General features: G+C 47.4%; 2 protein-coding genes across 7 annotated transcripts in view; both read left to right on the top strand.

Moving 5' to 3' along the window:
- The first annotated feature begins 1280 nt into the window (after positions 1-1280).
- LIN28A (lin-28 homolog A) lies at positions 1281-13332 on the top strand. The gene is made up of 4 exons (XM_025856123.1): positions 1281-1311; positions 1783-1967; positions 12174-12358; positions 13113-13332. The coding sequence occupies exons 1-4, from the start codon at positions 1281-1283 to the stop codon at positions 13330-13332; spliced, it is 621 nt and encodes a 206-aa protein (XP_025711908.1).
- A 4487-nt stretch (positions 13333-17819) lies between these two features.
- The window catches only part of DHDDS (dehydrodolichyl diphosphate synthase subunit), a 29243-nt gene continuing 19084 nt past the window's right edge, over positions 17820-27978 (top strand). Inside the window, exons 1-6 of one of the 6 annotated variants that reach the window (XM_025856120.2) lie at positions 17820-17892; positions 18430-18502; positions 20376-20492; positions 23364-23506; positions 26363-26479; positions 27410-27511. In XM_025856120.2, coding sequence (XP_025711905.1) covers positions 18440-18502; positions 20376-20492; positions 23364-23506; positions 26363-26479; positions 27410-27511 — 542 coding nt within the window. In that variant the 5' untranslated portion in view covers positions 17820-17892; positions 18430-18439. The other 5 variants (XM_025856117.2, XM_025856118.2, XM_073903123.1 and 2 more) reach the window with 5 other exon arrangements.

Below are 27978 nucleotides of genomic sequence, written 5' to 3'. Positions count from 1 at the left end.
GACCAACCCTCTTTCTCTTAGAAGGGGAGGCTACCTCTTTAAGTAAGGAGATTCTTTACTCCAGTTCGCCCCCCAACCTCACTCCTTGGGGAGGGAAGCGCACTTTAGGATGGGACTCTGAAAGGAGGGTCTGGGAACCCAAGAGTGTCCGGAGTCCTGGAAGAAATGCCTCCATCCACGTACCCACCTAGTCCCTCTCCCAGCAACAGATAGGGACGCGATTGGGATGGGGACAGAATGAGGACAGCTGGAGGAGGGAGGAACACTCTTTGGGTTCCTCCTGCTCGCCCAGGAAGCACCACGTGTAGTCAATTTTAGATACAGATTTGGAAGGAAAGGATTTTTTTACACAGAATCAATTAGGAGCACTTTGAGAGATCTAGAAAAACAGTCGAAACTCAGGGAGGCGGAGACATTCAGTTAATCAGAGACAGCCCCTTGAGAGGCAGCGCCTTGGTCAGGACTGGAGATCAGCCCTGCTGGGTCTCCAGCCTCCCCCCTGCTTCCCCAATCCAGGCTTCCTAATGTCCTGAACTCCAGGTCTATCTAAGCACACGGGGGTGGGGGGTGAGAGCGGGTCAGCGCCAAGCAGCCGGGTCAGCTCGGAGGCCTGAAGGGGAAGGGAGGGGGAGGGGCGCTCAAGAGTTGGGGGAGGGGGAGGGCTCATCCATTTCTCCCTTGACAGGTGGTTTGAGTCTCTGATTGGCCAGCGCTGCCAGGCTCACACCTCCCTCCCCCAACTCTCTGGAATGTATAATTATCTGCGCGGGGGGTGGGGGTGGTCTGTGAGTGTGTGTGGGAGCAGTCACATGGTTTTAGAACTACCCCCCCACAAGCCCCCCACCTGTATGCTGCTTTGGGGAGCCCCTACTAAGTCGTTAAAGTACAGGATCCCAAATTCCGGGGTACTCAAGACTTCTAGGGCTGACGGCCCCCATCTCCAGATGTGTGTGTGGGGAGGGGGTGTCAAACCTCAAGATTCTGAGAAGGGACACCCCAGAGGTGTCAGAGACCATAGCGATGGGGGAGGGCCGGAGCTGGAGCCAGAGGGAAAGGGAGGGGAAAGAAGAGGGAGGGGAGGGGAGGGGGCTGCCCGCGGGGGGTTGGGTCATTGTCTTTTAGAATTTGGGAGCCTTTGAAAAGCCGTGGGCCCTCCCACCGCTATTGTGCTGGGGAAGATGTAGCAGCCTCTTCCCCGAGCCACCCCTTTGCCTCCGGACTTCTCTGGGGCCAGCAGCCACCCGACCAGGGGCCCGGGGCCGCGGGCTTAGCCGACTACCATGGGCTCTGTGTCAAACCAGCAGTTTGCAGGTTCGAGCTCGGGACTTACTGGGGACACCTTAGGCTTCAGGGGCCCCCAGGAGCCACATAAAAGGGAGGTGGGGGAAATGTCCCCCAGACTGGCCGAAGGACCCTAAGTCTGTGCGGCCTCCTGCTTCAGGGGCCATTTCTGGACCAAGGAACCCTGGTGTCCCAGTGGCGTGCACGCCGAGGCTACGGGGGCGGGGGGGGGGGGGAGAGAAGAGGAGGGGCCTGTCCGTCCATCTATCCCCGGGCAACGTGTTGTGGGAAGAGGAGCAAAACTTTTGGGGCAACACTGGCTTCAGCGTGAGCTTGGGGAGCGCGGGAGGCGGCCAGGACCTGTCTTTCCTCGCCAGCTGCTTGGTACCTGCAGCCACCTGGGTGCCCATCCGGGGGCTGGACACTCGGGTCTCCCTGCTGGGTCTTGAGAGGACCCTCCAATTCCGTGGCCCCCCAGTTGAGCGCCCTCCCAACCTCCAGGTGGCTGCGCCAAGGCGCCGGAGGAGACGCCGGACGACGCCGCTCGGGCGGCAGAAGAGCCGCAGCTGCTGCACGGTGCCGGCATCTGTAAGTGGTTCAACGTGCGCATGGGGTTCGGCTTCCTGTCCATGACCGCCCGCGCCGGGGTCGCGCTTGACCCCCCGGTGGATGTCTTTGTGCACCAGGTGAGACCGATTCGGGGAACTTCGCCGGGGGAAAGGGGATGTTGGCGCGCATATTCAAGGATGGGCGGACGGACTCGGCTGTTGGATTGAGGAAGATCGTGGGGCCCTCATTGTGCGCTCCCGTCTGTGCCGTGGCACCCCAGTTCTGAGTCCCCCTTAACTCCAACGGGACGAGGGTGTGCAGAGTCTATTATCAGCACCCCCAACCTTTACCGGAACCCCTCTGGCTTAACACGTGTCTGTTACCTCTTTCCCCTGGGAAGGGGGCAGGGGGCAGGGAGGTGACCCCATGTGGCAGAAACTAAGGTTGTATTGTGCTTGCCGGTGGGGGGAGGGCCGAGCAGACCGGCCAGGGAAGCACATGCCCCTTCAGAGGAGGGCCCTGAGCGCCCAGCGTCTTTCACTAACGTGTGAATGGAGCTCCCTGGCGGGAGAGAAGCAGGCAAACCGCTCCGGAATCAAACGGGTAAAGCTGAGAAGTCAGCCGGGTCTCCTCACCCAGGTGGTCACCCAAAACTCAAGCCCTGGGGCCTGAGTGAGTTTGGCAGATCCTTGAAGAATCTGGGGGCCTGAAACCTCTTCCAGAGTACCCATCTCAGACACAATTAACCCACTGGGGCTTTGGCTGTGGAGTTCTACCAGGAAGGAAAACCTAAGGAGTCCAGGCCTTAGATTTCTCGTCCATGCTGGGAGGGAGTTAGGTCACAACCCCAAGTTCTCAGTTAAAGCAAGGCAGCCCAGTGGGGGTGAAATTCAGTGTCGCAGGGCGGGGGGTGGAGGGAGGCTAGCCTCTGGACCTATTCTCTGCTTGGCATTTATGGCCCCAGACAGCCATTGATTGCTGTCCTAACATTCCAGCCTCGAACAAGGAGCCAGAGACTTCAGGTTTCCCTCCTCCCCAGCTTCCTCTTCCTCTCACCCCCTCCTGAATCTCTTAGAAGTGTTCTGGTGGTCCTGAGACACCAGCCACCCATAACAACCATGAAAGGGAAGTTGGTGCTCGGCCCCCTTGCACATTTGGAGGTTTGGTGTGGGACCTGGGAGGGAGAAATTGATCGTCAGGTCCAGTAGGTTGACACCCAGGCCGGGCAGGGAGGGGTTACTTCTGAGAGGTTGGCTTTAGGAGCCTTGGGGGAGGGGAAAGGAGGATGTGGGGATTAAGGGTTGGAGCCTGAGGGATGGTATTCTGGAGGGGGAGGGGTGAAGGGAGATCCTGGGTGGAGTGGTGGGAGGCTGCAGGGAAGGCTCCAGAGCATGGCCTTCAGCGAGGACACAGAGTGGGGAGGTAGGGGAGGCAGGGAACCAGTTCATGTTGGGTATTGGGGAGGGGGCCACTGGGTTACTCGAACATACCCTGGGAGGGTGTGCAGCCGCATGCTTAGCCACCTCCTAGCCGTGTCCTGTATCTCCTCCCACCCTCAACCGCCCTCCCACCATCCCGACAACTAGTTCTGGCTTTGCCCCCCCCGTCTCATTTACATATGTGAATGATAACCCACAGGAAGTAATTGTGGGAGAATGAAGGGAATTGGCCTCTTTAGATCTATTAAATCACTTTATTACAGGAACCAGCTTTGAATGGCCCTCCTCAGCGGGGTAGCCAGCTCTCCCACTTTCCCATTTATCTGATCACAAAGAGATTAAATTCTGTTGGTCTAGAGACGGACTGGACAGCTTCCCCAACTTTGGGAGGCTTGGAATAAAAGAGACCCAACATTTTCTTGCCTCCCTTCCAAAGGCTGCTAAATAGGGGCTGGGAGGAATGTGTCCCCTCATCATCTGGGGTTCATTGGTACTATGCAAATCCCAAGGAAGGTGTTCCTGAACAAATGAATCTGTGTCTCAAGCCACTTAACATTGGGATCAAAAGCAATTGGAAAATACTGGATGGTCTAGAGGAAAGCAGGGACCTTCAGATTTGGGGAGTGGAGCCTGCACCATGCTCCTTCATGTGGGTTAGTTGGGAGATAATCTGGGTCTTGGAATGTCCAGCGACATGCCGAGGTTGAGTAAGTTATCAAGAGGGAGTTGAGCAGGGAGAAGGAATCAGCAATTTGTCTCCCAAACGCCCTCCACCAACAGTCACAGGACAATGACTGGAAATTTCCTGAGCCTTACCTGGTAGGATAGCATGCTGCCGGGGCTTGGGTTGATCCTCAAACCCTACGGTAGCAGTAGACTGGTGATTACAGTCCCTGCACTTGAGAAATCTGAACTATCTCTTGGGGATCGAATGTAGAGGAATTGAGTAGATGCCGGATGATCCCTAAAAATTGTTCTAGGGAAGAAATGTGTTGAGAGAGAGAGAGAGAGAGAGAGAGAGAGAGAGAGAGAGAGAGAGAGTGTGTGTGTGTGTGTGTGTGTGTGTGTGTGTGGTGGGGGCGGGGGCGGGGACGCAGGTACGGCAGCTCTCTTTAAGAAGAAAACCTCCCCTTCTTTGGCTGCTGCTGGTAGGTACCCTGGAGTCTGAGGTGGTGAGAAGGATAATTGTCCTGGTAAACATCTACCAGGGGAGAAGGGTCAGGAAGCCCCTTTCTAAGAAAAGAGGAAAAAGGGGGGAAAGTAATCTTAACATTTTCTTTTCCTTCCAAGGTTGGGCTTATTTGGTTCCCAACACTATTCACTACTCTCCTTGCTCCCTCTCAAAACACTTCATGCCCGCCCCCCCAGTTGATGAGTAGGAAAGAAGACCTACCCTTACCCTTAAGAATAGGGGGGTGCGAAAGAGATTTCTCTAAACAACCGTTTTATTCAGACACAGATCTTTAGATCTAGAACTCTCTGCTTGTCCCTGGGGTTAGGAGAATTTAAAAATCATAATATTGGCAGGTGGCCAGCCCTAAAATCAAGGTTTCTCAACCTCAACACTGTTGGCATATTTTGAAAAGGATAACTCTTTGTTCAGGGCATCCCTCGGTCGTGACAACCAAAAATGTCTCCAGACGTTGCCAAATGCCCCCTTGGAGGCAGAATCCCCCTCAGTTGAGAAATAGTTATATAGGGAAAGCAGGAGCAAGAAAGCACTAAATTGTTTTCCTAAGATTCACCAAGAATTTTGAAATCTTCATAGCCATTTTAAGAGTTTTGGCTTAACTCCTGTTTCCTGTGGCTCAACTCCCAAACCCCCAAGATTTGTAGAAATTTGAGAACAAGAAAAGGCTCCCTCCCTATTCTACAGCTGCTCAGAACCCAAATATGTTTAAGATGGCTTTCTAGCTAAAAAGCAGAATTGGAAGGCCTGAAGGCAAAAGAGCCCAAATCTGACTAAGGGACCAAGTTTGGGTTAGGAGGAAAAATACCGAGGAACTGTTAACAGCTGAAGCCACGTGGCTTGCTTTTTCTGCGAAAGATGAGTGGGAGAGCAACCTCCGGCAGGGTCTGGATTAGGACTCTTGGGTGTTGGGGGCGGAGAGGGGAGAACGTAAAGAGACCTTTCCCACCTGGTTTATAACTTTACTAGTGCGTCTGATTACTCACCTCATATCTAGTTAGTGATGTGCTTGTTTTATCTCTCCTCCTCTAACTAATCTATAAGCTCTTAAGGGCAGGACTAGCTGTCCGGTTAGTTTCCTAGTCCTTACTTGGTGGGCTGAAGGAATGCATATGAAGTAAGGAGCTCCCGAATAAGGAGGCCAGTAACAGTTTGGGGTCCTTGTCAGTAGAGGTCTTCCTACAGAGAAAAAGATTAAAGATAGGGGAGGGAATGTTAGCTGATAACTGCTTTTCCGGACTGATGTCTAAAATAGGGCTGGGCTCTTAGATGCACCATGAAAGTTGGTGGTGGGATTGTCACAATGTGGAGACCCAGATGGGATCCTCTGGGTTTTTTTGCTTACAGCCTGGAAGCCACAGGTTTGGTCATTCTTTAATTTTTTCATCTTAACAGGATAAATCAGATTTTAAGAAGTAAGTGAATCACCCTGATTTTCAGAGAGTTAGTAGAGGTTAGTTGAGCGTTATGGGATCTTCTCGGGTCTTTCTCTTTCTGAAGAGACATGCTTTCTGGACAGTGTCCCAAGTAAAGGCTGTGCCACCATCCTGAGGGAGCTTTCAATATGAGAAACTTGTCACCTTCGTTCAGCTGGTGACACAACTGCCTGCCTTTTAGTGACTTTCCCCAGGGCAAGATTGTTTCTGGAACATTCCTAATCAAACCACCCTACTAGAATTGCCCGTTTGCGGAGGGGAAACTGCTCTAGGCAAAACCTACACCCTCCCTTCTTCCTGCAGGCAGGAGTAACAATTACTATCTATATGAAGTCTGGGGTCAGGCGGTGTGGGGGAGGAGAAAAATTTCAGGAATAGTAAATAATTTGTAAAGACTCATTTCAAGTGATCTCAGCTTGGAGTATTTAATTCACACAGGAACTCAAAGTCCAAGAAGAGTAAGTGGCTTTTGTAAACGGTCAAGAGCCCCAGAACAACTGGGTTTTTGGCTTAAAACTCCAGGACCCTTTCTTCTGCACCCCTTGGGTGGGTGTGGGCCCTGGTGAGAAGTCAGTTTCCTATCCTTGAAAGTTTGGTCCCCTTGAAACTCCTTCCTGAGGACAGAAGCTTCCTGCCCTAAGGAGCTGGGGAGATAAAGCTCTGGTTTTCAGCTCAGAACCTGGCAACTCCTTCAGTCACCCTTCAGTCACCCTTCAGTCACCCGAGAGCGGCTTTTAATGCAGACAAGCTGCTGAGCAGCACCATCTGGTGGAGGACTCCAGGCAGGAGCTGGGGTCCTGGCTGTGTCCAAGCAGAGGCGCTCTCTGGGGGTTGCCTGTCTGCTGGCAGCCTCTGGTTCTGGACAGATCTCTTTCCTCAACCCTCCCTGACACATCATCAAACAAACTGCTTCTGGTAGAGCTGGTTGGTTTCCTAGCCCTTACCAAATCCTACCTTCAGGAATGAAGCTCAGGTAGGACTATGACACCACCTCAGGACTGAGTCATTTCTTTCATCGGCTTCCTTTCCTTATATGCGGCTGTCAGAAAGTTCTAGAATATGTGTATGTGATGTGCATTATATTGCATAGCACTGGCTGGAGGGTCAGGCTAGCTGCAATCAGAGCATCTCTGCGTCTCACTGAATTTGGACGAGGTGCCTCCCTTCTCTGCCTCCCTGACCTCAGCTGTAACATGGGGTCATAAAAAGGCCTACTTGGCAGGCTTGGTATAAAGGGTAAGTGCTTAGAGCTCTCCTTAGCATCTCCTTAGCCTTACTAAGCATGGATACATATCAGCAACTTATGGTAGTGGAGAGCGTGGTTGAGTCCACAAAGATTTGGGTACTGCTAGGTGTCTCGCACTGAGGGGATAGGACACGCACTAATCAGTCTTGAGCTGGAATGGCCCTGAGTGTTGCAGAAAAACCAGGAACTCAGACTTGGATCCCTGAGACCGAAGCAAGTTTTCCTGAAATTCTGCCTGCCACTTCTGTAGAAAGGAGCAATGTGACTAAAAATGGGCCTTGTTGGAGCTGGTTATCATGAAGTCTGATGCTCTGCTTTTACAAAAGATTAAAAGACCCACGTGTGTCCGACCTTATAGAGCAGTTTCCGGGGAAACTCAAGTGCCTGTGTGCTTTTTACTCTATCACATTCTCTGAGTGACCCCTAAGCTCCTTTTTATTATATAAACTGCTGAAGCCACCGATTGATGCTGGGATGGAGTATTTGATGAGGGGAAGGTTAGTGGAGACAGTGGTGAGGTATTAAGAAGGAAGCAGAGGGTCTAAATAGAGAACTGGCCTAAACCCTTCCCTGCCATCCAACAGAAGAAATGCCACCGGCCCCCGTGCAGTGGGCCCCCTGTGGGCTGCCCACCCTCCGGCCTTGAACAAACTAGGTAAGGAAGATGGGAAGGAAGCCTGCCTCCCCCACTAACTTTTGACATAATTTATTGGAATAAATAACCCTCGTTCAGGTTCCTGAATAAAGGATTTGACCAAAGGTAACAAGGGTTGGGGGGTGGGCGGGGGTCCTGTGTAGTTCTTTCCTTGGAAGGCTGGAATGGCAGGTAAGGGAGAAGGAAGGATGGCTGCTGGTGGTGACTTTGGCAGACTCAGCAGGCTTGACTGGGAAAGAAAGGTGTCTCTATCCATTTCTTTCTGTGACCATAACCCCAACGTGGAGAGGAAGGAACTGATGAATGTGGTGAATGTGGGTTGGGGGGGAGTTGGGGGAAGCCGCAGCCTCTGGAACTCCAGGAATCTGACCACCAGAACCAACCAGTGTCAACTCTTTGTTTCCTGGGGCTGGGCTCTATTGGGGGAGCTCAAGCCTTGCCCCTCCCCCCCAAGCCTTTTCTTTTTTGGAGGGGATGGGGGAGGGGCGGGGCCCTGCTTTGTGTGTCGTTGGGGGTGGGGTGGGGTGGGGGTGGTAGCAAGAATTTCAGGCTCCTTTCTGATGCAGGCCCTGGGAGGCCAGCTCAGTGGGGCTGCACGGTGATTACCTATCTGATAAGAGAGGAATTCAAACTATGTGTTGTGGAAAGGGGCGGGGTGGGGGGCAGGGAGCCACCCCTGGAGACCACCAGTCTAAATCTTGACCGGCTATGGTAGGGTGCCTGCGGGGTTATTTTTTTTAAAACTTTTGAGAGGCTTAAATTGACCTCAGATCCTCCAGTGATGGAGTGCGTGACCTGAGAGGACCAGTCAGTTTCACATTGCCCACACTGGTATTGTCTTGTTCTCCCAGGAAGCCTAGGAGGTGTAGATGGATATTTTTTTCTGAGTTTCCACACTTAACAAAAACCAGAGTTAAAATTTTGAGGCTCTTGACACTTTGTTCTCACTGTTACCCTGCCCTGATCCAGTCTGAAGGGGCTGATAACTGCTACTCACTGAGGATTTGTGTGTGGCGGGCTATGTGTTAACCATTCTTCATGCATAAAACCTCGTAGCTCCTCCATAAAATTAATATTTGCTCCATTTTATAGGTCAGCGCAGAAAGGAGGGAACAACAGGCCCTCAGACTCCAAACCCTTGTTCTTAATCACTTACCTGCTCAATCACAGCTGGAACTAGGAGTGTCTCAGCCTCCGAGCCCACTAGGCAAATGGGAGGACCTGGGATTGTACCTTCTGACCGACTGGCTTGTCCGAGATGAATAAGAAACAAGTCAAATGTAACTTCAAATCAGGGTGGTTTCTGTGCAACAGGAAAGGGGAAAGAGCCCTGCAGTGCTTTTATTTCCTGCTTTAACACTCTGCCCCTTCCCTCACATCAACATTGGGGGAGGGGAGCAGTCTTCATGTCCTAGGCTGTTCCTGTGGGAAGGAAAAGACAGGAGAGGCTATTCCTATGATGGAACTGGTGGACAAAAGCTACAGATAATAATACATGAAATATTAACTGAGCACATTCTTGATGTTTCCATGCCCATATAATCTTCATTAGAGGCTTAGGTGAGTAATTTACCTGTTACCCCATCCTCTGAAGGGGCTCAGGGCCAGAGGTGAATGATTGATTTAAGGTCATACAGCCAACAGTTGGTAGAACCAACATTTCATGAACTACCATGTCTGGCACTCAAACATAGGCTCTTAACTAATGATCTCAATGGGATCTTTGTCTTCAGCAATGAAATCTGAATTAAAACAACAATGTAAATGGCGGAGAAATTGGGATCCCATCGGCTAAAGAGCATGTTGCATCTAAGACCTAAGTCCCAGTTTGAAATATTCCTCCTACCAACCACTACCTGTATAATATAATAATGTTACTTATTCATGCTCCCTCAAGCCAAGAGTGGGTGCACAGTGATCCCTTTTGCTTCTCTGAACCCTATTTTCTATGACTACACTTTGTTGACATTTGACACACTCTTTGGATATTTGACCATAATGGGGTAAGCTATAATGAAGTCTATTCTGGGGAGGCTATGGGAGAGGCTTTCACCTGCACTAAGGTGTTGCTGTTGATGTATTAAGTGGCAAGGTGGAATAGGCTGTGAGCTTTATTTAAATCAGGAACCCTGGTTTCTTCTGACCCTGTTACAGCTGCTCACCTAGCTACGTGATAACTCCCATTTTCTGGGAAGGCTGCTGGGCAAGTGTTGATATTTTTAAATTTTGGTAAAAACCTGGTGTTTTAATGGGGTTGTTCCAAACATTCTAGATCTTTTTTTCCTTCACCAGTAGTACCTGGTCATCTTCCCAAGTCAGATAATTCAGATTTACCTCTTGGATCATTGGTTCATTCAGAAATGTGTTAGGCATGGTATTCTGTGATTTTTTTTTTTTCTTACTGATTTATAGTTGCTTTTTGTAGTTTCATCAGTCTGTCTTTTTACAGGATTTTTTTAAACTTTTTTTTGAAGATTTATTTATTTGACAGAGACAGCGAGAGAGGGAACACAAGCAGGGGGAGTGGAGAGGGAGAAGCAGGCTTCCCGCTGAGCAGAGAGCCTGATGGGGGGATCATGACCTGAGATGATCTCAATACTGGGATCATGACCTGAGCTGAAGACAGACACTTAACGACTGAGCCACCCAGGCGCCCCCCCCCCCTTTTTTTTAACATTTTGATATTTAAACCTTCTGGAATGTATTTTGCATACATGCGATAGAGAGTATAGAAGTCTGGCTCCATATCCAAAACGGACAGGTAATTTTCTCAACGGTTTTAAACTCTTTCCCTCACCTGTTGATTTCTCTATATGTACTTGGATCTCTTAGTGGATTTTCCCTTATAAACTTACTAATCCATCTGCTTGGGTCATACTGTCTTTTTCCTTGACCTTGCAGTAACATTACTTTGATAGAATTCCAAACCTGGAAGAAGGTTGCAAGAATAATACTAAAAACTCCCCATATGACCTTTACCCCAAAACTCCCATAGGATCTTTACCCAGATTCAGCAATTCTTAATATTCTGGCCCAATTGCCTTGTCATTCTTCATTGTACAAATAAACTTTTTTTGTCTCCTTCTTAATCCTAAGTTACAGACATCAAGCACCTTTATTGCTAAATATTTCAGTGTGTATTTTCGAAACTAGGGTCACTCTTTCACAGTCTCAGTACAAAGATCAAAATCTGGGCATTTAATGTTGAAACATCTGTATTCCAATATGTAAATTTTGTGAGTTGTCCTAATGGTTTTTAGCCTGTTCCAGGACCCACTCCAGGAGCATGCATCACACTTAATTGTTGAGTTTCTGTACTTATTCAGACTTTGTTTTTCATGACCTCAACATTTTTTTTTTTAAGATTTTATTTTTATTTGACAGAGACACAGCAAGAGAGGGAACACAAGCAGGGGGAGTGGGAGAGGGAGAAGCAGACTTCCTGCAGAGCAGGGAGCTCGATGCGGGGCTCGATCCTAGGGTGGGATCATGACCTGAGCTGAAGGCAGACACTTAATGACTGAGCCACCGAGGTGCCCATGACCTCAACATTTTTAAAGTGTACAAGGCTCTTACATTTTACAATTTTATATTTGTTGATTTCCCTTCCTTTCTCTCTTTCTCTCTCCCTCCCTTTTTCTTTTCTTTCTTCTTTTTTCTTTTTCTTTTCTTTCTTCTTTTTTCTCTTTCTTTCTTTCTTTCTCTTTCTCTCTCTCTCTCTCTCTCTCTCTCTCTCTCTCTCTCTCTTTTCCTTCCTTCTCTCTTTCCTTCCTTCCTTCCTGTAATCTCTGTACCCATCATGGGGCTTGAACTTATGACCCCAAGATCAAGAGCCACATGCTCCACCAACTGAGCCAGCCACGCGCCCCTATTTGTTGATTTCTTGTGCATGCTAAGTTAAAAAAAATTTTTTTTTAAAGATTTTATTTATTTGACGGAGAGAGACACAGTGAGAGAGGGAACACAAGCAAGGGGAGTGGGAGAGGGAGAAGCAGTCTTCCCCGTGGAGCAGGGAGCCCGACGTGAGGCTCGATCCCAGGACCCTGGGATCACGGCCTGAGCCGAAGGCAGTCGCTTAACGACCAAGCCACCCAGGCGCCCCTAAGTTTAAAAATTTTTGATCTGTTCTATTTTAGTTTAAACGAGAATAGCTACCAAAAATGTTATGGCATCTGATTATGTAATGATTGTTCTTTGTTAATGTAACATAGATCCCTTGTTCTTAATTGTGGGGCTCTTTGAGTTGACAGTTTCTTTACTGATAACATGGCAGTATTATCACACTTGTTCTTCATAACTTACAAGAATGCATGTATGCAGGTCTTTGGTGTAAGCGTGGAGAACTAACATTAAAATCTACCATGTTTCCCTTCCCCAGAGCAAGCTGCACATGGAGGGCTTCCGGAGCCTGAAGGAGGGTGAGGCAGTGGAGTTCACCTTTAAGAAGTCGGCGAAGGGCCTAGAGTCTATCAGGGTCACCGGCCCTGGTGGGGTGTTTTGTATTGGGAGTGAGAGGCGGCCCAAAGGGAAGAACACACAGAAGCGCAGATCAAAGGGAGACAGGTATGCAGGTGGCTTGAGAGGGGAGAGCTCGCCCGATCTAGCCCCTTTCTTGGACCGGGATGCCAAAGACAAAATGAAGCCTGTGGTCCCTGGCAACACCTCGGTTTTCGGGGTTTCTGCCTTAGGATGTGGGAGATGGGGAAAGGGCTGTAGGTGAGAAGGGCACATGATGACTTAGCTTTTTGACTTGACAAGTAATTTTGCTCTGTGAGCTCTTTTCCTCCATTGTTAAGGGCAGTGATGCTAGCTAGCCTCACATGATTACTTTAGAGACAAAGGAGACCATGAATGTGAAACTACTCGACATGATGGGGGCAAACTGGTGTATGTACCTGTTGCTTCTTCACTAGGTCTCTTAAGTGGCTGATTTCTTTTTTCTTCACTGTGTCCTGGAGCAGATCATATGGTCTGATTCCTTTAATTGTCCTTATTTTTAGTGAGTGACAGGTACCGTTTCTTAAGGGTCTCACCTATCTCCCAAATTACAGTTTCCAGTTGGGGTCCATGACTTCCATTCTCGATATTTCAGTATTTTCAGGTTGACCTGAATCTGAAGATACCATCTAGACAATTACAGATTTGGGAAGAACTTAGAGGTAGTAGTTGTGGTCATATTCTTCCTTTTCTAAGTGGGGAAATTAGTTTCCAGGAAGGGGAGTGAGTATAGTAACTGTCCAGAGCCCAGGTGTCCTCACTCAGAGGAAGGCTTCTGCTCTCACTCCTTTCTCAACTTGACCATCCTGCTCTGTTCTAGGTGCTACAACTGTGGAGGTCTAGACCACCATGCCAAGGAATGCAAGCTGCCACCCCAGCCCAAGAAGTGCCACTTCTGCCAGAGCATCAGCCATATGGTGGCCTCATGTCCCCTGAAGGCCCAGCAGGCCCCCAGCTCACAGGGAAAGCCAGCCTACTTTCGGGAGGAGGAAGAAGAAGAGATCCACAGCCCTGCCCTGCTCCCAGAGGCCCAGAATTGAGCTGCAGTGGGTGGGGGCAATTCTTTGGCGATCAGGAAGTTTTGAGGAGCAGGCATCAATCGGCAGAGCGGAGAAAGTGGGGACAGGGTGGGTGGGGGGCAGCTGGCTCTGCCATGCATCTCAGGCTGGGGTCCACAGCATCACCCCCTCTTCCCTCTTGGCACAGGGTAGGGGGGAAGGGGTGAGGCCAATGATCTCCAACCACGCTATATCCAAATGCTCTGAGGGTTCTGGAGAAAATCCTTCCCTGTGTGCTTTATATGAGTCTCTGCCCCCAGATCTCCAGCTTTTGAAAGTGGCCTGGGGAGGGGAATTGTTTTCCTTTCGAAGGAGATGTAATAATAATTGTTCCCATGCCAGAATGTAGAGATTTAAGCATGAGACCAGATGGATGGGCCCAACCCACGAGCCACTACATTCTGTGGGAGGGAGTCTCTCAGGGGTAAGGCGGGTTTTTCCACATTTTGTCTCATAACCTACTGTTGGGATATAGGGTACTGAGGACTGTCTCAAGCAATGGGTTGTGACAGTAGCCACAGGATTGTTGGGGGAACAGCTGCAGACCTGCTGCTCCGAAGCTGACTCCCACCCCATTCCGGGCCGATAGAATTTTATTTATTTGCTCCCATGGACAACCGCACCTTGGGCCCCACTTTCTCCAGGATGCCAACTGCACTAGCTGTGTGCGAATGACGTATCTTGTGCATTTTAACTTTGTTTTCGTAATATAAATATTCTGGTTTTGTATTTTTGTGTATTTTAATCTTAAGGCCCTCATTCCTGCACTGTGTTCTCAGGTACATTAGCGATCTCAGGGATAAGTCGGCAGCAGCTCCGGGACTGCACAGCAGGAATATTTTCTGTTTGGTCACCAGGGAGAACATCTATTTGGAGTGCATAGCCTATTGAACTACCTCATTTTTGGCAATTAGAGCTGGCTTTTCTGCCATAGTGTTCTCTTGAAACCCCTCTACCTTCAGTGAGCCATGGGAGACTAGGTTTTAACTCAGTTGCCCCATGACTTGATCTCCTACTGGAAGATTGGAAATTGGTCTGAACAGGAAAAGATGGTCCAGGAAATAGCGTCAGGAGAGGCCGCACCAGCTGAAAGGTGCCAAGGGGAAGCCAAGATTAGTTGGAGGGTTGTCTATACATGTAATAAAGGATTCCTGTTCCAGACTTCTAATCCCAGGGCACGGGACTCACTTTACATACCAGATCCATCCTTCACTGGATTGGGCTAGGCCTACCATGCACAACAGGGTGTGTGTGTGTGTGTGTGTGTGTGTGTGTGTGTGTGTGCGCGCGTGCGTGCGCACGTGTGAGTTTTAAAAATGAGTTGGTAAGGATGGGTTTAAGAAGAATAACTCTGGACCCATCTTGAGCTGCCCAGGGATGTGTGTATGAAACGAAGGCTGAATTTCTTAACCTTTATAAATTCTGGGCTTTTCTTGTTGGCTTCCAGAGAGACCATAAGCCATGGCTTCTTCGCGGTGCCCAGAGCCGGTGTCCTGTCCTGCTGCCGCAGTGGTTAGTGTCGTGGTAGCTAAAGGAGAAAAGGTTTTATTTACATGCTATGAGATCACCACAAACCTACCTCACTGTGTTGAAACGGGGCAAATGCAATAGAACGCATTGGGTGATGTGTGTCTGATCCTGGGTTCTTGTCTCCCCCGCTCGCTGTCCCCCCTCTAGTTTTCGTATTTGTTTGGGTTTCGTAGGACTTCACGAATAGCGGACTGGGTGATTGCTAGGTGGCCTGGTTTGTGTAAATATAATGTGTTGGTCTTCTCCATGTTCTTTTGGGGTTTTATTGTTTACAAACTTCTTTTTGTATTGAGAAAAATAGCCAAAGCATCTTTGACAAAAGGTTCTGCACCAGGAAAAGAATCTGGAACATAGCTTGGTGACCCCTCTGGAAGTGTGGCGGTCTGAACCATCCTTCTTTTGTGTTCCCTTCCCCTTTTTCCTATTTTGGGCCAGATCTTCTGTCCTAAAAACTTGACTCCTACCCTACCCCTCCTCTATCCCTCCTCCCCAAAAAAGCCCCCACACATACACATTCACATCTGGAAGAAGCAAAGAACACTTCCTCCCTTGTTCCCAGTCTCCTGTGCCAAGACCAATCCTTGATGTGATTCATATTAATATGCTTGTATTTGGTTGGAACAAACCTCCTTTAATCTCCAGTCTTACGGTAGAGAGAAGCAAATGCAATGGTGGCGGGGGGCTTTCCATGTAGGAAGTAAGAGTCGGGAGACCAAGGAAGGGAAGATGAATGTATATCCAAATCACTCAGGAACTTTTATGCAGGTGCAAGAAGCTTATGTCAAAGTGGCCACAAGATTGTTTAATAGGAGACGGACGAATGTAACTCCATGTTTACTGCTAGAAACCAAAGCTTTGTGTGAAATCTTGAATTTATGGGGGGGGGCATGGGAGGAAAGCTGTACCTATCTGTTCTTTCCCTGATCCCTTCCCCTCATTTCTGAACTGCAGGAGACTGAGCCTCCTTGGGCTTTAGTGACTCCATCTCTGGGAGTGTTTATTTGATGGTCGTTTTGCTGTGCCGGGTACTTCTTTCCCACTTGCTATTGTTTTGTAACACACATGCTGACCCTTTTCCCTTCTCTCTTTACCCTGGAAAAATACAATGAATAAATAAAAAGTTATTGGTACTGAAACTGTCCTCTTGTTGGGTCTTTAGGGTGTTTTTTCTTCCATAATTCCCACCTTCTTGGATTGGGACTCAGAAGTAACAGAAGAACCATTACATTTCCTGTTCGGCCATTTTGTTAGAAATGAATCTTGAAAATTCAGCCCTTCCACCTCATTACAGTGGATTTTTGTTTCTAGTTAAGGCCTCTTGTCCTCTTGGAAGCTGCCACATTCAAGAGGGGATTAGGAGCTTGGCATGCATAAGAATGGGGTTGCCTGTGCCACTGGCTGGGATGAAAGGATGGGGCCATGGCTTGGGGCATGAGACCCTAATACTTTCTCCCCTGCTCCTCAAAGCCTTTTACAAATCTTAATTAATTAACCCCCTGCAGCACCCCAGGGAGGGAAATATGTGGAACTAGGGAAATTGAGGCCAGAGGAAGTAACACTGATTAGCTATACAAAAACAACATTTTCTTTGAGCCCAAGTGTGCTAGCCTTCTAATGAACATTGTATTTTAAAACATCTAGTTCCCCCCCCCCCCCCGCGGCCCCTGCCCAGCCCTGCCAACAAGGGAGGGAATTTAAAAAAAATTGATTGGAGGCATGCCATCTATTACACAAAGAGCAAAGAGATGGCAGGACAAGGGTAAGAAGTTTCATACATCCACTTGAGAGACTTCATACCAAAAGTCAAAGCTGGCCATGGAAGCTGCTAAAAGCAAACTACTACAGGGCTTCAGTAAATGGTGTTCCTGCAAAATTGAACTAATCAGCAAGGCTGAAATTTAATTCCTAGGTTGCAAAGCAGGAAGGATAGAAAAGCTTAAGACTATTCAAGGGTGGGTTACTCATCTCTAGGGCTTTCTTTGATCATGTGTGTTAAAAGTAACCCTTTCATGAGACAGTGAACTGGAAGTTAACAGTGCAATAACTCTTCCTTGCCTTGTTCTCTTGATGAGACTACAAAGTGAGAAGAAGGTTTAGAAATTGTAAAGTTGGTTTTTTTCCTTTTTTAATTTTGGGAAAATCGAACTCTTAGTTTCTTTTGTGAGTCCCTCAAGTTCTGCAACAGTTTTCCTTAAAGATTACAGAGCTTAATGCCTTTGATTTTTCTATCAGGGTTAATTGATGGCCTTTCATAAGTCATTCTTAGAGCAGAGCTCTTTCCAGCCTCAACCCCATTTTGAGTTGCTCTGGGTGGGTCCTAAGAATCTGAAAATCCTAAAATATTAGTGCTTTAAGTCGGCACAAAATGGATTGATATTACTAAGTGCGTCTGTGAGACTAAGGCTAGGAAATTACCAAATGATTAAATCCACAGAATAAAACTGCAAGCAGTAAATACAGAATTTGCAAGACTTGAACCAGGACTCCAACGTCCACTTCTCATGCCTTCCAGCAAGCAGGACACTGTCCAACCCCGTTTCTCAACAGTTCCAACCTGCCACCACCGGCTGCTGAAATTGCGCTTCTGGCAAGCCGATCCGCGAATTCTTGCCCTATAGGGCAGCCTGCCCGAGGTCTCTCGATCTGGCTCTACAGACCTCCCCGCTCCCCTAGGTGATCTCGACCCCGGCTTTCCCGGCCCGGTCCCCGGGACGTGGCCCGGAGCCCGCTCGCCCGCCCCCCTCGTTGATGTGAGCGGGTCGCTCGGTCGCTCTCCATCTCTTTCCCTCCCCCCACCCTCCCTTCCCGGCTCCTGGGAGTGCGAATTTCTCTTGGAATGCTAGCACCGCCCCTTCTCCCAGCCCGCAGGCGCAGGGCGCAGCCCCGCCCATTACGTGACGGTGGGGCGTGTTCCAGCGCCCAACGATGACGTGTTCTTCCAGCGCCACGTCGTGAGGAAGTGGAGCGGTTGAAAGGCGCCGAGCGGTGCGGAGCAGGTGCAGGGTTCAAGCGGTGAGCGAGAGGCGAGAGAGGTGACTGGGCGGGGAGACTGCTGTGGGAGAAACAGAGGGGACAGTGGAAGAGATGAGTGAGGGAATACATAATTTGGAGAATACTGAGATTGGAGGTGACGGGGCGACACGTGAAGGGTGTTGGAGCGCAGAATGGGAAAGGTCTTGGGGAGGATGGAGAAGGAAGAAGCAGGGAGGGATCAGGATGTAAGGCCTATGAGGTGGCAGGAAGCAGACTTGGATGTTCAGGAAAAGTCAGTGCAGATAGCGAGGAAAAGGGGATAGCAGCAAGGTCCACCAAGCCAAAACCGAGGAAAGGCCTCTGCCCCGAAGGTCTCATTGGCTTATAAACTCTGGGTGGTGAAGAATTATAGGCTTAGACCAGTGTCTTTGGATCCTAAACTTGGCTACTCTCCACGGTCCAGATAAGTCCCTACAAAGTCATCCGAAGCTGTTTGCAAGCTCTGGTGATTTATTCTCTTGTTTATCCAAGTTTACCTGGCGGGTGTCTTCTTGTCCTGGGCTCATCTTCTGCCAGGGCAGGAGCTATGTCATGGATCAAGGAAGGAGAGCTGTCACTTTGGGAATGGTTCTGTGCCAACATCATAAAAGTGAGTACCAGTTGGTCTCCTGGTTAGTTGGGTAATCTTGTGTCAAAAGCTGTTACTAAAATTGGGTAACACAGGGCGTCTTGGTGGCTCAGTTGGTTAAGCAACTGCCTTCAGCTGGGGTCATGATCCTGGAATCCCGGGATCGAGTCCTGCATCGGGTTCCCTGCTTATTGGGAAGTCTGCTTCTCCCTCGACCCTCCCCCCCATATGCTCTCTCTCTCTCATTCTCTCTCTCAAATAAATAAATACAATCTTTAAATAAAAATAAAATTGAGTAACACATGATGTTAAGTGGAATTTAACAATGGGACCAACAAGTCTTTGAATTGCAAGGTAACTTCCAGGTCTACATTTCTGGCAGATTATTGCCCTAACTTTCACATTTTCAGGAACCCCAGCACCTCCCCGTATCATTGGGCAACCTAGACTGTTAGGTCTTCCCTATAGGGAGCTGAAATTTGTTACTTGGAACTTTAATCTATTTTTCCTTGTACTGTTCTCTAGATTTAGATAGAATAATCTTTCCTTGATGTTGCAGTAGAGCATAATGGTTAAGAGTTTAGGCTGTAGAGACAGACAAACAGAATGAAAATCTTAGTCTATCATTTATTAACCATGTGACTTTATATGGTTGTTTTGAGGATGAAATGAAACATACACCGAAAACAGTGTCTAGCGGTTCTTAATTACTGCTATTGTTGGGGCTGTTTTCAGCTGTTTGAAGACTGCAGTCGTTCTATTTCCTACACCCACTTACTTCGCCAAATCTTGCCTCCACTTTTCTCTGAGGATCACAACAATGTTATGTTTTCTGCATATAACAAGGTTAAGATTGAAGCCAGTCAGCCTGGTTTTGTCTTTCAGCTGCAGTCTGTCAAGCAGTGGGTAGCAGTGAATTTATGAGTCAGCAAGCCTTATACTCCACCCCCCCATACACATTCACACACAATGCCAAGTGATCTCAGGCAGGCCAGGAAATAGAAAGCATCTTCTTGGGGAACCATTGCAGTCATGTGTTGGGAAGAACAAGCTGCATGACTTGACTGGAATTTTTTTTTTTTTTTTAAGACTACACGTGGAGGACAAAAGCTGAAAATGTTGGAGAGGCGTGGGGAAAGCAGTCAGTGATGAGGCCCTTCAGTGAGGGAAATTAGGCTAAGGAGTGTATTTCTGCTGCAAAAGACAACAAAAGGCAGCTCTAAGCCAGATAAGACGTTTTATTGGGTCCCCAAAATGTCTTTTTTGTTTGCTTTGAAATGGCTTCTGACATTTATATTTTGATAAAAATCCTGGTGCTTGGCTTCTCTCATGTAATTAGAAGAGCAACAACATTGAGCCCCCATTCCTGTGTGGCAGCGATTGGATAGAGCGGATTCCTCTTTTCTGTGGAGGATACCCTTGCCACTGGACCACAGCCAGCAATATCCTTCCTGTGCCTTCCAGGTGGAGACATGAAACCAAAGTGGTGGTCAAGTGCATATGGTTAAAAGATGAACTCTGAAAGCATACGAACCTCAGTTTGAATAACCACTTTGCCTTTTTTTAGCTGTGTGTCTTGTTCAAGTCACTTGACTTCTCTGAGCCTGTTTTTTCACCTATGAAATGAAGCTAATACTGTTTACTTTATAGGTTTATATGAAAAAAACTGAGATGAAGTAAAAAAAAAGCCTAGAATAATACTTGGCATGTAGTACGTTGCTCAGTATAAATGAATATGTATAAATAAGTAAAAGCTCTTAATACCCGTTTATTGAGCCAAAAGCTCAAAATACCCAGTTCTCTTCCTCAGGGGCACTTTTATCATCTAACTCGAGCCTATCAGCCTGGGGTTTAGTGTCTCCTTGTGTGCATCATTTATCTTCTTACTTCACAGGCGGGCCCAATGCCCAAACACATTGCCTTTATAATGGATGGAAACCGTCGCTATGCCAGGAAGTGCCAAGTGGAGCGGCAGGAAGGCCACTCACAGGGCTTCAACAAGCTGGCTGAGGTGAGTGTGGGTGGCAGAACCCACTGGGTACAGTGTGTGGAGAATCGGACTATAGCTACAAAATCAGGCCCTGAGTTTCCTATGGTTTGAGAGTATTTTTTTTTTTTTTTGATAGCTGTTTGTTTTGTTGCTTGCTTGCCTGCTATAGGTCTCATATCAACATTAACAGAAATTAAGTTATATAGTGAATCATCACAGAATATTAGAAATAAGAACAAAATTGACTTCTCTTACCACCTCAGTAAATCAGCAGTCTATAGTTTTCTGTGCTTCATCCCAGTCCTTGTAATATGTTCTAACATGACTTAACATTTGTAAAATTACACATGTATTTTTAGTAACCTTATTTTACGGGGTATTTTGGCAAGTCTTTTTCTAGGTTGATATATAGCTTTTCTAACTATATGTTTTAATGCCTATAGGATATTTTATTACAAGGATCTGACATAATTTGTTTAGCTGCTCCACCATTATCAGATCTTATAAATAGTTCCATTTTAGAATAAATTCTTTGAAGTAACATTTCTGGAGCAAAGGTGGGGTGACTGTCTATCCTGGTTTACCTGAGGCCTTTTATTTATTTATTTATATTTATTTATTTTTAAAGATTTTATTTATTTATTTGACAGAGAGACAGTGAGAGCAGGAACACAAGCAGGGGGAGTGGGAGAGAGAGAAGCAGGCTTCCTGCTGAGCAGGGAGCCCGATGCGGGGCTCGATCCCAGGATCCTGGGACCAGGACCTGAGCCGAAGGCAGACGCTTAACGACTGAGCCACCCAGGCACCCCTGCCTGAGGCCTTTTGGCGCTTAAACTGGGAAAAGTGCCAGACAACCTGATTCATCACTCTAAACAAAGTTTAAGGGCATTTTATGCTTTTAATGCATGTTGCAAATTGGAAAACTTTAAATTTAACAATAAGAATGGAATATGGTCTGTCTTTGTGAGGCTAACTTTAAGAAGAATGGAAATTCGGTCTGGAGAGACCTCAGCTTTCCAGCACAAGAACATGGCCTGATGCCAGGGCAATGATATTTTTTGCCTTGAGTGAGTGGATGTGGGGCTCAGTTGAACACCCTGAGGAGGTCTTTAGGTTTGGTGACCCCATCTTCTCTTTTGTGACTAAGTAAAAGGCAGTTTTGTGCAGTGCTTAGGAGCTTAAGCTCTGGAGTCACTCAGAACCTGTGGGCACCCCTGCTCTGCCACTTCTGGCTCTGTGACCTGTAGCAGGCTAGCTTCCTTTTGCCTCAGTTTCTTCATCAATAAAATGAAAACAACAATAATCTCTACTTCCAGAGATTATGTGAGGATGAAATAAAATGGCATGATGAAAAGCATTTGGCAAAAGATTTGGCATAAAGTGCTCAAAAAGTTGGCAGTATTATTGTTAGCAGCTATATTGACTGGTCAGTGGTAGGTTCCGACCCAGATGTGCCAGCCAAAAGGTAGCTTCCCTGTCGTCTGTGGAGCCTGAGTCCATTCAAGTGTCAGGTTCTCATTGGTAATTTTCCAAGGTGGCAATGAATTGAGTTGCATGTATGCCTGTTAAGGGATTAGAAAGACAGTTCTCTTCAGCTTTGTTTCTTCCAGTTCAGTTCTGATTGAATGTCTTCTGTCCCCTTCTGTTAAGGGACAGAAGAGCCTTAACCTACAGGCTCCCTATCTCAACACTGTTATTCTTAGCTCTGGTTAGTTCTCTGCCTTTAGTGGTTCTGGGTTAGAGCAGCCCCAAAGGACTGGGTTTAATATGAGTTTCACTTCTCTTTTCATTGAGGTATAATTTCTTATGGTGAAATGCACAAGGTGGGGTTTTGACTGTTGCATTTACCTGTCTAATCTATACCCCTGTTAAGATTTAGAACATTTCCATCTCTCCAGAGAGTTCCCTTGTGCCCCTCCCTTCCCAGTCAAACCCTGTCCCACCTCCTCTTCCCCTGTTGGGGCAAGAATTATACCGATTTCTATCACTAGAGGTTAGTTTTTGCCATTTTAGAACCTTATATAGTGGATTTGTATAGTAGAGTTGTAGCCTTCTGACACATTTCTTCCACTCTCTGAGTCTCAGTTTTTCTCCTCTATAAAGTAGGCATGAAGACAGCAATGCCATTCTCAAGAGGTTGTTCAGAGAATTGAATGGAATAATGTATGTGAAAACCCTGTGTAGACTTAAATGCTACACAGTTGTGTACTCGATGCCTTTATTCTTATAACTCATCAGCTTCTCAATCTAAAAGATGAACTTGTGCTGAGAATAATAATTCCTTGTGGGTTTAAGATTTTATTTATTTATTTGGGGGGTGGAGAATGAACAGGGGGAGGAGCAGAGGGAGAGGGACAAGCAGAATCCTCACTGAGTGTGGTGCCCGACGTGGGGCTCGATCCCACGACCCTGAGATCATGACCCTGAGCTGAGGTCAGATGCTTAACCGACTGAACGCCCCTATTACCTTGTGTTTTATATTGTCCTTCAGCCACCTTGTGAGTGATGGATGGTGCTCCTGTTTTACAGATAAGGAGACTTAGGCCCACAGAGGTTAAATGATTTGCCTACAGTCACATAGCAAGTGCGCATTGGAGTTGGGGACTGGAACCTACATCTTTACTCTGTCGGTAAAGAGTTCTTTCTAGTAAACCACAATAGCACCAACAGAGCAGTACTCATTAAGTTCACATTTTTCAGTTTCTCAGGTGGTAGCTTTCTGATTACTTGGTTTGTTATTCTGACAGAAATGCTGGTGTTATCCTCGCTTTACCTGGTTTGGGGAGGAGAAAAGTCTGCCTCTCACCTCCAACGCTGAGTCAGAGCAGAGGCATCTCTTATTTCCCTTCCTGCTCTTCCTTGTGCCCTAGCTCCTTGCCTTCTCCCTCTCAGACCCTGCGCTGGTGTTTGAACCTGGGCATCCTAGAGGTGACGGTCTACGCGTTCAGCATTGAGAACTTCAAACGCTCCAAGAGTGAGGTAGACGGGCTAATGGATCTGGCCCGGCAGAAGTTCAGCCGCTTGATGGAAGAACAGTAAGATTCTATTGGAGGGGGGAGCGTGCTCTTACACCATAACCCTCACCTCTCTTATCTCAGGCTTATCTAAGGAACTCTAAACCCTTTTAATGTTAGTCAGATCTCTTCGATGGCATCTATGGCAAGCTAGTCCCCCCCCTTTTTTTAAGGGGGCATTTATCTGAGAATATAGAGGTATTTCACAGAATTCAAGGACAAGTATAACCAGCCTCAAGCAAAACTGAAACCAGGAATTGAAATCCATTAGAAGGGCCTCTTCCTACTCTCTGCACTCCACCTTTCTCTGCTTCAAGAGAGCAGCCCAGAATGAACTAAAGCCCTTAATTAATAGCCCACCTTAGATTTCTACCCCACGACCAATAAACTGTGATCAGGGGAGTAGCATGAAAGAAATGTTGGAAAAGTCCTTTTAGTCATCCTAAACATTACTATGCTGCCCTATATATTTTCTTGGAAGGGATAGGATGACGTGTATGAGGCCTTTATGGGGAAGACTCAGGACTGTTCTTAGCTCTCACTAAGTTTAAACTAACTTAGGAAGCAGTGCCAGAAAGGGACAAAGGGGAAGTTTGATGGAGATTATTTGCTTCAAAGTGTGGAAACCTCCCCAGCCAGGACTGCCCCAGACTCTTCATTACAACCCTTTTCTGCCCAGCTCTTCCCTGTACCAGGACGCAGGGAGATGAGACAACAGAGAGCCTAGGGCACCAGTGGAGCTGGGCCTAGAACAGTTTTGTCATTTCTGTCCCAGTGTGGGTTTTGGAGTGGGGAGGGTAGCGAGGCTTCTCTCTGTCCATATAGGATAATGAGACTTGGCCACAGACCTAGCTTCCTGGTCCCTAGCAGAGCCCGTGTGGTTCAGAGTTCCTACCCAAGGGCTGGGGCTGGAGGCGTTGGGGGCACTTTCCAGGTATTCAAATTCTTCTGTACATCACACTGATCCCACCTTTTTAAAGTATTTATACTGTGTGCCAGGCCCTGAGCCTGGCATGTATTTTCATTTAATATTCACCTTATCCTGTGAGAAAGAGATTATTATTACCCCAGTTGTAGAGAGGAGGAAAGTGAAAACCAGAGAAGTTTAGGTGTGTCTCTGGGGTCACACAGCTATCAGACGGGCAGAGTCAAGACGGACAGGATCTTTCCAACTCCAGAGCTGAGCTGTTGCCTGCTACAGTGTGGTCCGAAAGACAGGAGGTAATCTTAGAGTTCCTGAAGATCAAAATGCATAGCAGTAGGGTGCTACTGAGATTGCTCTAATCAGTCAGCAGTAGAGAAAATGGTCTTAAGTTCTAAAGTCCTGGACAGAACAAGAAGAAATCTTATCGGTGCTTTTCCAACGATGTGCAACAGAACCTTAGAGTTCTGAGGAGCAGGTGTGCAAAGAAGCCAGAGGGAATGGGGCACAGGGTGCTGGTTGGCATTTACCTATTTTATGTATTGGGCTTCTGTTTAATGTGTGACTTGAAGAAAGAGTTTTTGGCTTTAGGAAGGTTGGAAGACCACAGGCCTAGTTCAGTTTCATCAGTTGGGAAACAACCCTAGTGGATAGAAGTTTAAGGTGTGCTCATGGTCACACAGCAAGCTCATGGCAAAACCAGGTTGGGAACCCAGATCTCCTGGCTCCTCTCCAGGGCTTTTATCTCTCCTTCCCTATAGACCTCACTTAAATAACCTGACTGTTGTCTGAGAATAAACACTTTAGGTACCTTCTCTTACTCAACACAAGCCAATGTGGAGAGTACGGCAGGGATGGTTATTACCCCCAGTTCACAGGGTGCGGGAAACTGAGGCTCAGAGAAGCTCAGTGGTTATACAAGGTCAGCTAGTAAGTGCTGGCTCTAGGACTTGAATGTAGCTATTTTCCTTCTGGTTTTGCCTTGATCCGAGTATACATTTGCCTACTATATCAGCTTCAGTGGATTCTCAAAAACAGGTGGTTAGGTCTTGCTTCGCTCTACAAGCAAAGTGATGCGGGTTACAAAGTGATGCTGTGGATGCAGCCTTGCACTCTGGATCAGGGATCTCCAGGACCTACCTGCTCTACAGGATACTTCTTGTTATTAAGTTCCCATTTTCCAAACACTAGTAATTCAGTTTCTCCATAGCGTCCCCAGGCGAGGGAAGCTGGTTGGGTAACAATTCAATTCTGTCCACTGTGCAGAATTTGGGAATACTATATGGAGGCAGCAAGGTGCCATGATGAAGAGGACAGGCCCTGGAACCAGGCTCCCTAGGTTTAAATTCAGCTCTCCACTTACCACGTGTCTGATGTTGAGCAAATTACCTAACCTCCCTGTGCCTCAGTTTCCTCACCTGTAAAAGGGGAATGATAATGGTGTCTGCCCCGAAGGTTGGTGTAAGGATGGAACATATTGATGTGTGTAAAGCACTTAGACCAATGTCTGGCACTTAGTAAACATAAACTTAATGATGTTGCTGTTATTAAGATCTTTTACCAGAAGGTACAGAAGTAATGAACAGTACAGCTTCTGCCCTTGAGTTTATTCACTTTTCAAAACAGGACAGGACACGTGAAGTGTAACTTGCCAACAAGGACGCATGAAGCCTTGTAACGTGTGGTAAAGAGTTTGGGTTCAGGTTCTCAAACCGGGCACACCTGGATTTTAGTTCTGATACCGTCTGACGTTGGGCCGTGTCTGTCTGCCTGTCCTGTCTGAGCTTCCGTTTCCTGCTGTAGAATGGGGAATGTGGCAGACTCGGGTCCGAGTTGTTGAGGGGACGTGGTGACACACGGCACACAGGGCAGTGCTTAGGAACTGGGAGCTGAGTGTTAGCCGTTCTCCAGCACCACGGGCTCTCTGTCCCAACCCTGCCTCCTTTTCCTGATAGGGAGAAACTGCAGAAGCATGGGGTATGTATCCGGGTCCTGGGCGATCTGCATTTGTTGCCCTTGGATCTCCAGGAGCTGATTGCGCAGGCGGTACAGGCCACCAGGAACTATAACAAGTAAGTGTTCCTGTTTCCCCTCAGTGACCTGGAGCAGTCTTTGACTCCCTGCTAGCTTCAGAGAGACATGCTGGGCCTTTCTTGGTCTGCATTTGGTACAAGAGGCCAGGAGCGGTTTGGGATGCTTAGAGACTTCCTCCGTCTGCAGGGCAGACCAGAGATGGTTCTTAATACCGTGTCAAATGTGTGTGAACTCACACATACGGTCCTTTATCCTCTGCCTCTTTCATGCGCCTGCCCCCCACGATACATGCATATACATATGGTTACATATGCACACGTATACAATCATCATCATCATTATTACTATTTTACTTGACGGGTTAGGGTGAAAATGAGCGTTATAAGGTAGGTAAGCTGTGGATATGGCCTTGAGCTCTGGATCAGAGTTTTCCTTCCAGGATCTGCCTGATACCCCACATTATAATATATTCTGTCTCTGTCTACAGTATATTTCTGTCCCTGAAGACAGATCTTTCAAGAAAATCTTTTTCTGTCCCACTTCTTTACCCATGGACAGGTTGACATTGGGAGGTCAGAGTTCAGTCATCCAAACTTCAGCATGTGTGCCTTTGGAATATGATATGTGTTTGGCAGGGGACTGGATTGTATCAAATTGCCTCCCTATTCTACTTTGCTTGTGTTAATATCACAGTGGATTCACATCCTCTGAAAGCTGGTTGGCAGTAGAAGGAGAGAGGGTTAGGGAGTAAAAGGGTCATTTAGTGTTTGTCTTGTTACAAAACTAATAACATGTTTATTCTAAGAAAAGTTGGAAAACGCAAAGAATTCATAATCTCACCTTTCAGAGATAGCCACGATTCACATTTGGTACGTGTGTGTTCTTCTGGGGAAGCAGTACTCTGTAGGCAGTGACTCTAGTCCTTAGTCCCTGTCCTCTAGTAAATTATTCTCTTCTTCCTTTCTCAGGTGTTTCCTAAATGTCTGCTTTGCTTACACATCCCGTCACGAGATCAGTAATGCTGTGAGAGAGATGGCCTGGGGAGTGGAGCAAGGCCTGCTGGATCCCAGGTATCCCTGCTTGTTTAGCATGGTAACCGATAGGGAAACCAGGCGTGCCCCTCTTAAACCATGTCCTTGGGCCGGAAGTCAACTCAGTGATGCATGTAGACAGATTTGGGGCATGACCCTCCCCACATAGAGCTTAGGATAGGCTTGTCGAAGCCTGCTTCAGAATTTCTGTGTTCACCGCACCCCAAGAAGCCCCAGAAAAATGGTGTAGCAAGTAGCAAGGCTGTGGCATTCACTGAAAAATGATGTCCTTACACCTGAAATTAATATAACACTGTATGTTAACTATATTGGAATTAATTTTTTTAAGATTTTATTTATTATTATTTTTTTAAAGATTTTATTCATTCATTTGAGAAAGAGACAGAGAGAGCACAAGCAGGGGGAGAGGCAGAGAGAGAGGGAGAAGCAGACTCCCCGCTGAGCAGGGAGCCTGACATTGGGCTCGATCCCAGGACCTGGAGATC

The sequence above is a fragment of the Callorhinus ursinus genome, unplaced genomic scaffold (assembly GCF_003265705.2).
Source record: "Callorhinus ursinus isolate GAN/ISIS: 27379988/994484 unplaced genomic scaffold, GSC_fseal_2.0 scaffold18, whole genome shotgun sequence".
Classification (NCBI taxonomy): domain Eukaryota; kingdom Metazoa; phylum Chordata; class Mammalia; order Carnivora; family Otariidae; genus Callorhinus; species Callorhinus ursinus.
Note: the sequence above shows the minus strand (reverse complement) of the source record. Positions and strands in the feature narration are given on the sequence as shown.

Excerpts from the sequence above, each read along its gene's own strand:
- LIN28A (XM_025856123.1), top strand. The coding sequence starts at position 1,281 with ATGGGCTCTGTGTCAAACCAGCAGTTTGCAG. Across the intron at positions 1,312-1,782 it reads GTCAAACCAGCAGTTTGCAG|GTGGCTGCGCCAAGGCGCCG; the intron begins GTTCGAGCTCGG and ends CCCAACCTCCAG. Across the intron at positions 12,359-13,112 it reads CGCAGATCAAAGGGAGACAG|GTGCTACAACTGTGGAGGTC; the intron begins GTATGCAGGTGG and ends GCTCTGTTCTAG.